General features: G+C 42.1%; 1 protein-coding gene across 8 annotated transcripts in view; it reads right to left on the bottom strand.

Moving 5' to 3' along the window:
• PUM1 (pumilio RNA binding family member 1) overlaps positions 1-12,610 on the bottom strand; it is a 76,755-nt gene that overhangs the window by 48,229 nt on the left and 15,916 nt on the right. For all 8 annotated transcript variants that reach the window (XM_050910039.1, XM_050910038.1, XM_050910042.1 and 5 more), the window contains exon 3: positions 8,938-9,006. In XM_050910039.1, coding sequence (XP_050765996.1) covers positions 8,938-9,006 — 69 coding nt within the window. The remainder of the gene's footprint in view (positions 1-8,937; positions 9,007-12,610) is intronic.

The raw sequence follows: 12,610 nt of genomic DNA, 5'->3' as shown, positions 1-12,610 counted from the left end.
GGTTGCCACTTCTGAACCAGCTGAGATCCTCCTACAAGGCTGAAGACACCGTGCATGTATGTGTGTGAGCTGTTTGCTGCCACAGTGCTAAAGAAAACTTATTTATGGATGAGTGTTGCTCAATTAAATTGCAGTTTTTCTTTTACTGAAAGTATACACTTGTATAACTTACTTCCCCCACCCTAACGTCCTCTTCCAACTCGCAATAGCCTTCCTCCTACTAATTCAAAAGCAAAAATCTTCAGATCAGTTTTCACACTAAGGATGAGATGAGCACCTTCTATGCCCAAGCACAATGCAGCATACTCCAAAGTCCTTCAAAGGTATGTGCACCTCAACCCTACCTGGACATACGGACTCCAGTACCTGGGCTGCCCTAGGGCAGGTGAAATAGCTGTACAAGAAGTGTCAGGGACACGCAGGACTTGTACCCACCCTGCTTTGCGGTATTCATTACAGGTGCAGAGTCTAGAATCACAGAATGGCTTGGGTTGGAAGGGACCTTCAAAGATCATCTAATCCACCCCACCTTGCGATGAGCACAGATATCTTTTCAGCATCTTTCAGGCTGCTAAAAGCCCCATCCAACCAGACCTTGAACAATTCCAATGATGGGGCATCCACAAAAATGATCAGAGGGATGGAACACCTCTCCTATGAAGAAAGGCTGAGAGAGTTGGTGTTGTTCAGCCTGGAGAAGAGAAAGCTCCAGGGAGACCTTATTGCAGCCTTTCAGTACTTAAAGGGGGCTTCTAAGAAAGATGGGGACAAACCTTTTAGTAGGGCCTGTAGCGATAGGAGAAGGGGTAATGGTTTTAAACTAAAAGAGGGCAGATTCAGAATAGATATACAGAAGAAATTTTTTACAATGAGGGTGGTGAAACATTGGCACAGGTTGCCCAAAGAGGTTGTAGATGCCCCATCCCTGGAAACACTCAAGGTCAGGTTGGACGGGGCTCTGAGCAACCTGATTGAGTTGAAGATGTCCCTGCTCACTGCAGGGGGGTTGGACTAGGTGACCTTTAAAGATCCCTTCCAACCCAAACCATTCTATGATTCTATGAACCACAGCTTCTCTGGGCAAACTGTTCCAGTGTCTCACCACCCTCACTGTAAAGAATTTCTTCCTTGTGTCCATGAAGTCTCTCCTTCCTTTCCCTACAGTCAAGTACTCGTTCAAAACACTGGCTTTGAGTATCAGAACTTTTCAGTATAGAAACACCAAACTTTTGTTTCCCGAGTTCTTTAATATTTGGCACACCATCCATGCCTAAACCTCTGTATCTTGCACACAGTCTGTCCAATTTATTTGCCTATTTTCTCTACAAGGTATCCCATCCTAGTTTCAATCTTTCAGTAGCAAGTCATTTCCACCCAAACCTCTCAGAAAGGTTAAAATTCAAAGTAAAAAAGCATTTTAATCCCAGTGCTAAGGTTCCCCTGTGTTTTCATTGTCTTCTTCCTACTGAGAGGACAAGACTCAACTTGTTCTTCTAACTCTCAAACCACCCAGTAGAAAACAGCGTTTTCCTCAGCTGCTCCTTCTCTGCAACTAGCAGAGGAAACATCATGAGATATCAGCACGTCAGTCACTTTTTAGAAATGTCGGTGACTTTAGGATTTATCATTGCATTGTAAACACAGCGCAGGACTGCTCGTGATTCTCTCAACTGAATGATAAAAGCAGGGGAAGTTGCATTGCACCCCCCTTTTATGTAATCCAAAAATAACTCAAGACAACTGTAAGGGTAAGCGACTCCCATCAGTGAAATGCATTTCAAAACACACAGACTAACCTGTTCCTCCATCTGCACTGTGGGGTGATGTTAAGGAGGTGAAAGCCAAGTCAGTGCTCTCTAGTATTCATAAACACACATCAGGTGTGTTACAATTTTTTTTAAGCTTCTGTCATTCCCATATTTCTTAAAATGCAGCTTTTTCACTCCTGCTGCTACCACCCCAGCAAAAATAACTACTCTCCTTCTCATTCCATTTCAAGGAATTTTGAAGAAGAAAGCGATACGGACCGATTAAACAAAATTTTAGCTGCAACTAAACACTTCACATTTCCTTCGACAATACCTTACAGCGTAGAACACCACAACCTGTTCTGCAGTCGCACCTCAAATAAAGGATGAGAAGGGGCATGGGCTTGCAGAAAGGAGACAGGAAAGAATGAGCAGAATAGAGTATTTTCTTTTCAAGGAAAAAGTAATCTCTACTTTACAAGAAAATTAAACTCCTTTCATAAGCTCCTGAGTTTCCAAAATGTTCATAAGTTTTCCTGATATACACAAGAATGCAATAGTGAATTCTAAACTTATGAAATTTATTTCTACTTTAAGGCAAAAGGCAAAATGGAACTTAAGCAAAAAATCAAGTATAATGCAAACCTAAGAGGAAATCTGCATCTGTAAACCAGCACAGAAAAGGGCAGCAGGGAGCCCAGCAACTGCCTGGGAAGTACAGTCACAGCAATAGGTAATCTCAACATTTTTAAAGTAATTCTAAAATCTGAAGCAAACACATGTAAAGGTTCAGTAGTTACTTCTCCTGAGGAAGTCTGCAGCAGGTAACAAAGTTCAGCCTCCCTTCTTGGTTTTAATACTTTGAGGTACTCGCTTTCTCATGCAATATAAACAGTGGCAACAAAATGAGATTTTTCATTTCCACCATTTTAAAATTTACAACCCATTTCCAAACCAGCGGCTCCAGCAGAATTCATCAGAGTAAGGCCAAGCTTCGACAATACTTTGTCTTCAGCAACACCAGGCAGAGACATTTCCCCCCCTGCGTCCCAGGTGCCAGAGCACGCGGCCCCCTCAAAGTCTCTCTTCAGAAAGAGCAAACTTTTGCAGGTCCATGTTGCAGATTGGTCAGAGCCCTTGCAAAGAACAAATTTGCAACTCTGCAAATTTGGCTGCTGAGAGGGCTCGAGGAGGTAAGGGGAGAAGTTTGCAACACATCCGCAAGCACTCCATGGCTGATGCAAGAACAAGAATACCTTAAACCAGTATTGCCAACACAGGCATGCTGTGTCTCATGAAACACTTTCAAATCTCAATTATAACAAAATTGTACACTAAAGATGTGGAAAGGGACATCCACAGACATGAGGCACAGGTTCAGACACACTTCATATATAGCTGCGTAAACCAAGCGTACACTCCTAACCGAAAGATAAGGAAAACAAACACTTCATATGAATATGTGTTTATAAACCACAGCAACAAGCTGTGTTATGAAGTGGAATATACAGGGCAAGCTTTTATTTGTATTCTGGTTGCTTATTTAAATAAATGTTTCAATTTTCCTGACCATACAAACTGAGCCACTACCACAAAAGGTAGCAAGACCGTTTCCTCTGGCTGGAGGGCAACTTGAGACTAATTTAGCCCTTTATTGTTTCACCTACCCTCTACCCCTTTCTTAAGGGTGAAAATGCATCCACTTACTAACAAGACCATGAAGAACTGCACCCAAACACCTTCTTACAGTTTTGCAGTGAATCACAGACAAGGATTAGAAAAAATTCTAATACTCACTACCTCGTGCACACACACACCCTTACTGCACGACCAACTACAACTCTGTCCTCTATAGTTTCACCTTTTTCCCCCAGAAGCATAAAGTTTCCGACCGGAATCTCTGTACCACAAGCAGAAAGAATATAAATGTTTATTTTACATACAGATTCCAGATGTATTTACAGATATTGAGGAGGGGGAAAACCAAAAGACAATATTAACGGATGGCAATGGGGGTCCTTGTTCTGTCAAGTACTGCTCCAACCAAAACTAGAGGTTTAGCAAGCAGTAATCATCTGTACTGAATTATGCCACAGGCTGCCAAGACGACAAATTTTTCCTCAGGGAAAGTTGTCAGTTGCAATGGGGAAAAAAAAAAAAAAGCACCCAAAATTATTTTAAGTGAATACCATCCAGTTCTTCAGGTTGGAAATTTAAAAAGAATATGGTAGCAGTTTAGAACTAGTTTATTTGTTCCCCAGTTTTTATTAAAATTGGCCCTATCTAGTATGAAAATAATCCTTCTAAGCCCTCTTACAGAGGACTTACGGAGTTAGGCCAATATTCAACATAGCAAAGGGGGGAGGAGGGGAGAGGACGACTTACACATCAACAAAAGCAATTCTACAACCAACAAGTACAGAGCCTGTGCATATAGATCCCACTGAGATGGGATTACGAATTAGACAAATTAAGTAAGTTGATCCCCTTCAGACAAGGCAAATATTAAGATAAAAGAAGCCATCTGTGCAGTTGGAGAACTCAGTTTATCTGCAGCAACAGGTAGGAGAAGGCAGAGCGTGTATTTACATGTCACATTTGGGCAGCACTGCAGGTTTACAAACCCTAAGATGTTATCTACACTAAAAAAATGTTGCCATCTAAAAAACAAACAAGATAGGGAGGCTAAGCACATAACAAGCAATCTGAGCTGGAGTGCCACCGGCAGCTGTATAGCTGGCCCAAGGATGGCTTTAGCTCTCCCGTCCCAAAGAACAGGCAGCTTTCTGCTGCCTCAGGGAGTTAAACTGGCTTGCAGGAGGGTCTGACAGCACAAAAAAAAAGGGGCAGGATCATATGATTGGGAATATAGCGGGGAAGGTTAAAAAAAAAAAATCTCCATCTTGCCAGGATGGCATGCTGTGAAGCAGTCTAACTGCATTTCACTGACCCCGCAGCCGTAAGCTGTCCCTCCGCAGCTGCCAGTGGCCGCCTAACCGTCCCCTGGTGCCTTCTTGCTCAGCTCTTGCCCCGGTTCTGCTGCTCTCAGACCCTGCACTGAGCCATCCTGACGTGCCAACGTAGCTGCTGTGGCACCATCACACTTCACAAACACGGCTTCAATCCTCCCATTTCTAATGCTGCTAGCACTAGATAAATTGAAGGAAAAAAAACCAACAAACAAATCACCACTGAACAGAAACATTATTCAAAACTGTCAATACTCCCCAGCCCAGCTGCCAATGAATCATAAATTTATGAGACTACCGTAAAGGCATCATTAGCAGGGAAAGCAGAGTCATGTGGGGGATTTTTTAGGGTTTCCTTTTTTTGCTTGATTTTTGTTTGTTTGTTTTTTTAAAGCAGATACAAGAATGTCTAGGCCCAGTGTCACAACCACTCTGCCCTAAAAAAAGCGGTGGTCACTGGAGAGGCAGGGGCTTATCTAGGACCTCACCAATTGCATCAAGGGGACACAAACATAGACATGGTGAACCACCTATCACTTCAGCCTTTGATGTTTAAGAGATCACTGTTTGGCCAGAGTCAGACCTACACTAGACTCCAGCACTAAAACCTGCAGGGGACAGCAGCAGAGAGCAGTAATTAAATGCTCATCAGACGAAGTGGAGAAATATTTCTTACCAGCATTTATTTTCAAGTGTAGGGTGAGATTCACTGTTACCCCCAATAGCCATACTTCAAAATTTTTGGTCCAATTCCTTCCATTTTTTAAGTTAACTACCTACCAGTTGCCTAATGTCTTTCTGTTCCCATCCTCCTCCCACCCTCCTGGATTAAGTTACAGCTAGCTACTCACCCAGCTGCTCTTTTATTCTAAACGCAGACTTATCTCACAGCATAACCTACTACCAAATCAAGAATGTTGCCGCAGTTCAAAATGCATGTAACGCACTGATGACAAAGACAAACACCACCTCGCAGTCTCTCTGCACTGTCCACTATCCCAAAAAGACACCGCACGAATATTCAATATTGCAAAGCTACCGATAAAAGGGATTTAAGCAAAGAAAAGCAGATATCCAGCTCCCCTGTCGTGAAGGCCGGAAAAGAAAGAGAACTTGCACAGCTCATGATAAGCCTCAGATAAGTATCACTGCTGTGTGATCAAAGCCCTCAGAAGACAGCACAAGCAGCACGGACACATGTTCTGGTCTATGTGCTAAAGCAGCAAAACCGACTGGCCCCTACGCACGATTGCTGAAGCGCCATTCTTTCTTCACCAATTGCTATACACCATTGCTTTTTATTACTTTCCAGTTCAACATCTGCTGAGAAGGGGAGTTTGATACAAAACTAGCGAAGATTTCGTTACGCTGACGTGGCTTGTAGTAAGGCTCCAAGATGACTTCCTTCGTTACAGCTAACGACCTGGACAAAGCGCTAGAAAAAGGATGAGAACAGATACCCCTTTTAGAAGGCTACTTTCAACATTATCGACCATGTTGACTATCAATAGCCCAAATCTTTTCCATTTTAGAGTGGAGCAAAAGGGTTTCTGTGGCTCTTCTTTTCAGTCTCACACTGGAGAAAGTATTGCGCTTCCACTCACACAGAAATTTAGGGGGGTACAAGGCTGGTTGCAGTGGGGGAGGGCAGGATTTTGAAGATGGAAACAGCCACAATGCAGATGAAAGTTGTGATTTTTTTAAACTATTCTTAATTTCCCCAGATTAGGATATCTGTTCATCACCAAATATTATCTATGCTGCTGTCAAAATCCAGATAAAAGATTTAATTGTTTGACAGCGCCCTTTAAAAAAAAAAAAAGCTCTGATGTCTTCAGAGGCACAAACTCCTTAAATCACTAAAATTATGATGATGTTGCTTACTAAGAAGCAAGAAAACAAGAAGATAAAAAGATACACTAAATGTGTAAACGCTTTTCCTCATCTTTCTCCTTCAGGTTTTTCACTATCAACTCGAAGTGCGAGATTATCGACACTTCCTGCAGGTAAGGCTCGGAAGACACAAGGTCAAGAAATACAAATCAAATTCGCTCTTTTCCTCATTTATTTCAGACTTAAATTTTTTCTTAGTACACTGACTTTCTCCGTGAGTTTCCTTCACATTCCAGGAGCAGGAGGAGGGGAGGAAACCATCAGTGCCTTGCTAAGGCATCTAAACAACAGATAGGGCATGCTGCACAAAATCGAAGTCTGTAGTTGAAGAACATGGTCTTGAAAGCCAATACGCATATCCTGCGGGGATCTCAGTTTACATAGTTCCTTAAATCAGCCAGCTGGATCTATGTTAAAATACCTTGGGGAAATACAGAGAAAATTCAATGGATAAAGAAAGGAAACTGTGGGACTGAGGGAGAAAAACCCCAAAAGAAACAAGTAGTGTCTTAGCGTAAAGAGAAGGGTGAAATGTCACTTTTCCTGGAAAAACATGCACATTCCAGCATGTGGAAAAGCCCAGTGACAAAAGGATGCCATCTCCAAAACTTTCTGCATCACAGTTACAAGAAGAAGAAGGGGGGGGGGGGGGGGGGGGGGGGGGGGGGGGGGGGGGGGGGGGGAAAGCTGAGTCATCATTGGAAGGCAAACCTCACATCCTCCAAGAAAACAAACCCAAATTCACTTCTCTCAAGAAAAGGCTACATAAACTAAGAGCTGGTAAAAATCAGCATATTTAGGAATGCCTTCAGGCATTTAAGCTAACATGACCTAATGCCACGTTAAGTACAAAACAAGCACTGTACTTACTCTTAACGGGCTTTCAAAGAGCGTGTACGCTCTATATCTGAAAATTAACGTCTTGCCCAAGTGAGATGTTAAAAAATAATATTCACAGAACATTCACACCCCCGTCATTCCACTGGCATGCTTCATATGGAGGCACATCAGCTGTTTTTCAGCAGCTTTAGACGGATTTTTAATGTCATGTTTTCTCCTTTGTAAATCATTTTCATCTACTTTCAGTCAATAGTCTCAATGTAGGTTAATATAACCTAGAGAAACAGAGATTTTCCTATCAAGTACTGTCAAATTAAAATGCAACTCAGTATTACAATCTTCCAGAGAAGGAAGGAAAGAGAGGAGTGGAGAGGAGAGAAGCTAAGCTGCAAGCACCATGAATTCCCTGAGGTCTTTCACCTGAGAGAGGGCACCTTCTTATGAATCCCACCACGCAATAGTCCTGGTTTGCTGTTGATTCCACAACAATAATTTTTGGGTTCTAGGTTTTTGGTTTTGTTGGTTTGGTTTTTTTTTTTTTTTTAAACCTGGCTCATAAACTAGGTAACAGAGATAGGATGGACTAAACCTGGAGAAAATAAACTAGTCTGAACCTGACAGACAGGAATGTAAAAAGGAAGTCTCTCCAAAACAACAGACCTGCATCAAGCCGATCTGCCACGCATTAATATCCTCCTACAAGACATGATTTTCTCATCTCTGTTCCTCCACAAGCCTCTAAATGGACTGACTATAAAGGAAAAGGGAACGAGGCAAGGAAAAGAAGCATTTGTATCCAATTTGCAGGAACCTAACACGGCCAACTACAGTAACTTGCTATTCTTTCAAGTCACCCTAAAAATAAGTAAATTGTCTCTTTTCAAAGAAAACCAATGGCCATCTCCCCACTGCGCTATGAGACTAAAATAACTCTTACTGGGTTTCTATAAAGTTAGAACTGAAGGGCCCGTTATCTGACAACTCCCTGCTCAGTCCTTTGACCTGTCCGAAGCACTTATCACTTCTGCAGCCCTTGATTACATTGCTCAGCTACTTTAAACGTTAAACACAGTCCTGTGCTTTATGACAAGAGCCAAAAGGTGGCCAGGAGTGGAAACAGGGCAGCAGACAATGACAGACAACTAAACCCACAATATTATGGGGTCTGAGATCACTGGATCCCAAAATAAACATGCTACAAGTATTGTAACACTTGTCACAAGACATATTTCTAACTGTTCTTTTACAACCACCGTTTGATGGTTGTTTGATGATACAACAGGTGGAGGGCTTAGCTGTTCCTCCTACTAAGATGTATTCCAGCCTGACAGGTTTTTGTTTTGTTAAAGCACACACACACACAAGCTTCACAGTCATAATGGAGAACTCTCAAGTTCAGAATCATTCCAGCAGCCTCAAAAACTGTTATTTATTTTCCTCCTCCCCCCAAAATACACAGATTTTTTTTCTGTAGGCTTTTCACTTACCTCTCCCATAGCCCGTCCTTCCAGAGCAAGCGCTTGAAAATCATGATTCAGTTCATCCATGGAACGCACCTATTTATAGATGGGCAAGAAAAACACATGAGGAAATGCTTGTGTTTGTTTTTCTTAATAATAATCATAGTTTATAGCAATTTTTCTGATACAGACTGAGAGCTACATTCCATATTACAGCATATAACAAGGTTATTGAGCTCCAAAAGATGACTTACCTTTAAGGCTCCCAGAAGCCACAATGTTTATAGTGGTAAGATTTATACACGCACAAAGAAGGAAAAAATAGCAATTACTTTTAAGACACATAAAGTCTAACACAACTGCCCTTGCTAAGTGTATTGCAGAGACTAATATTTCACAGTGAGTTGCATGATTTCAAGTGAGGGAGTCAATGCATAAGCAAGCGAGTCAGCATCTCTTCCTTTCAGGTGAAAATCAAGTAAAGACTCTCATATAAAACAGGCAGATTTATATTCAAGTTACCTTGGTATGAAAGAGAAAAAACACAACGGTAGAAACAAAAAGCAAATTAAATGAAATAGCACCATTTGAAACTGGGGGGCAGGGGATGAGAAAGGAGAGCAAGCAATGCCTTAAGATCAGTTGCCAATTTTAGTCACTGTACCCACAACAACGTCTCAAAGTGGAAATCCAGAAGCACAGACTGGGGTGCAGAACACCTTAAGAAAACCCCTGACAGGGTATGGCCTTTTCCTCATTGCCGAGAGGTTGCCGGTGTGTGGCACAGCAGCCACGCAGCTCCATGGCTATGCTGGGCCCCAAGACTTGCCAGCTAAGGCAAGGCATGCAAAGGAAAGGCAATAGTGAAGCAGTCCTTCCAGATTCATGCAGGGCAGAGCTCAGGTGCTGCGGGAGAGCAAGGGGACGGTCCTGGGACACAATGCTGGCCTTGCTCACCTGGAGGACCTGTAGCTATACATTTACTTGAGGAGTTGTACCATTTTCTGCTTCTGCTTTGGATCATGATTTGATGAAAATTGATTCAATTAGAACATAAAAAAAGCAGCAATTTAAAACTGTTAGCTAAGTAAGTCGGATATGTTGAAAATGCAAGAAAACACTTCTGATTTTCATTCCCAAATCTCATTCAGGCAAGTCCTTACAGATGCAGCCATTGAGCACACGTGCAGAAGCAAAGAAAATAAAAACCAACTATGGACTTGAGGACAAAGCACAGAAGTTCAACCACATGCTAGGATTCAGACTAAATTATTGCCCTCCTCAGATAACTCACCTGTATCAAAGTAGCGCTTGTTATAACAGCCACGAACGCTTACGATGGCACACAGGCAATACCACATGCCTCCTACTCAATGTTTACATAATCCCCACAACCCAACAGATCTGACACACCCTTCTGCTAGAGCAGGGGCAGTAGTTTGTAAAACGCTTATTTACGAGTAATCCACATGCTCTATTCACTGCAGTCCTTTATGGGCTCTTTTCAATACGCAGTGTTTAGCCATGTTACCACTGAAGACAGCAAGTGATTTGGACGCAGCCTCCTCTAGGCCAAGGGAAGGAACCCAGTAATACCTGGTGGGTGATTTATAGGACAAAACCCCAAAAACTGGTTTAGAGGCTAACACACCAGTGCTGTAAGCAGTTACACCATGTTCACTAACCTTAACCCTGACTTGTGATACTTATGCCACTATTTCCAGCAGACTCAAGTCAAGACTTTGTTGTGATTACACTTTATTTCTATTTTAAGACAAGATTCAGTAGACCTCATCCAAGAATATCAGGTGTAGGGAAACCACCACAGATAACCTCCAGAAGTCCCCTCCAGTCTGAATTCTTCTACTATTCTGTCACAATACTACTTTGCAAAAGATTAGTAACATATTATTAAATTATCTAATACATATTTATGTAATTCTCAAACCCTCAATGGCCAGTCACTTGGAATCACAGTTTAAAAATAAAGTATCCTCTTATTACTATATCTCAGTTCAAAGTTATTTTCAGTTATGCCTCAGTCTTGCCACCTTCTGCGGTGACACTTATCACATCAACCACGAACACACAGAGTGAAAACAGGACTCCACCTTCCAGGAACTACAGCACCGGGCAACACCAAGGACTTTCCCTTTACTGTCAACTCCATCACTGATCTGCCAGCTAAGATATCTCGGTTGCCTCATGTGAGACAGAAGTTAGTAAGACCAAATTCTTCCATGAAGCATTTCAAGCTGAACTCATGGAAAGTGCTGCAACCCCCAGACATGCTAAGCCACAAAAGCTGAACAGTAGCAAATTACTGTTTCAATGAGACATCTGAGGAACAGAGAAGCTATACAAAGAAACTCAGTAGGTGATGTTCATTACTCTTACTGCTAAAGCAATGTCCCAGCAAACCACAGATGCAGCCGCAATGGCACCGATTCAGGACTTGCAGCGCTGCAAAAAGTGCTAGTGGAGAAACAGAGGCTGCTTCAGCGCGCGTCCCCCAACTTCTCCAAAACAAATAAAATCCCAAAGGTGGATGTTGTGCTGTGGGAACCTCAAAACAACGCTGCTAGAAAGATATAATCATTACATTCCTAGCATAAATCAGAAGGATATGAAGAGACATTTGTATTTTGTTTTGGTCATATCCCAGCCCAATTAACTCCCCACTGCCAAGCTGAGCTCCCTCGCAGCTTCAGTCGGACTAACATCCCTGGTGAAAGCCTCGTGCAGAACATGCAGGCAGTTTCTGAACAAGAATGAACTCCTCCTCTCAGTCCCTTCTCTCACCCTTCTTTATGGTACTTCGGCATGTTACATGGTTATCCTTACTCTACCAAACATTTTTAAAAATGCTAGAATCATGTATTTTATTTGTTCACATTAGATGCAAGAACATTTTCACAGATGTCTTGTTCAAGCGTTTGTGTTGAGTAGAAAAACATGTTATCATCCTGTTAAACCAATTACAGCAGCGCAAGTATGTGATTTACATCCACGTGTGAAGCCGTGCTCCCATGCTGGCCTCAATTCTTGGTGGAGAAGCTAGAGCTGGCGTAACTAAAAATGCCATCATCTCCAACACGGTCAAACCCTTCAATGCAAACCCTTCATGATCCTCCACCAGAAACCACAACAATTTAGTAATTCCTGTTTCTCTAAGAGCTACAGTCCGGTAAGCATACATAACTCTCCTCAGTGTTGATCATTTGTCCGTTTCCAATGTGGAGAAGCATGTTTGTCTTCAAACAATGCCATGATACTACAGAGGTGATAGAGACCAAGGTAAGAAGAGTGTTAAAGGGCAAAAAGCAGGACAAACATGAAAGCAGAGTGCACTCCAGCTGTTTCATACCTGGTTGGTTTAATTGCACACCTAACGGAGCGCTATTATTTTCAGTCCTCTCTTAAGGGTCTGAAGGAAGCTGTCCTTTAAACATTTCTTAGATTGCAAACTGCCATCCTAACCTCCCTGTTAAATGATACACAGTAGAAACCGGCTGCCTCCTTCCCAAATACACCACCCCAGTCACTATCAAAAGCAGAAAAAAAAAAATATTGGCTTCTTTATCTGCTATCAGAGGTCAAGTAACAGAAGAAATTATTCATTACAGATATTTAAGTCACACCCCTAATCATCTCTCTTTCATCAATCCTAACAATTATGGATAAAAACATTTTCTAAACC

This window comes from Gymnogyps californianus, chromosome 22 (genome assembly GCF_018139145.2).
Source record: "Gymnogyps californianus isolate 813 chromosome 22, ASM1813914v2, whole genome shotgun sequence".
In the NCBI taxonomy this organism is placed as follows: domain Eukaryota; kingdom Metazoa; phylum Chordata; class Aves; order Accipitriformes; family Cathartidae; genus Gymnogyps; species Gymnogyps californianus.
This window is presented reverse-complemented; position numbering and strand designations above follow the sequence as displayed.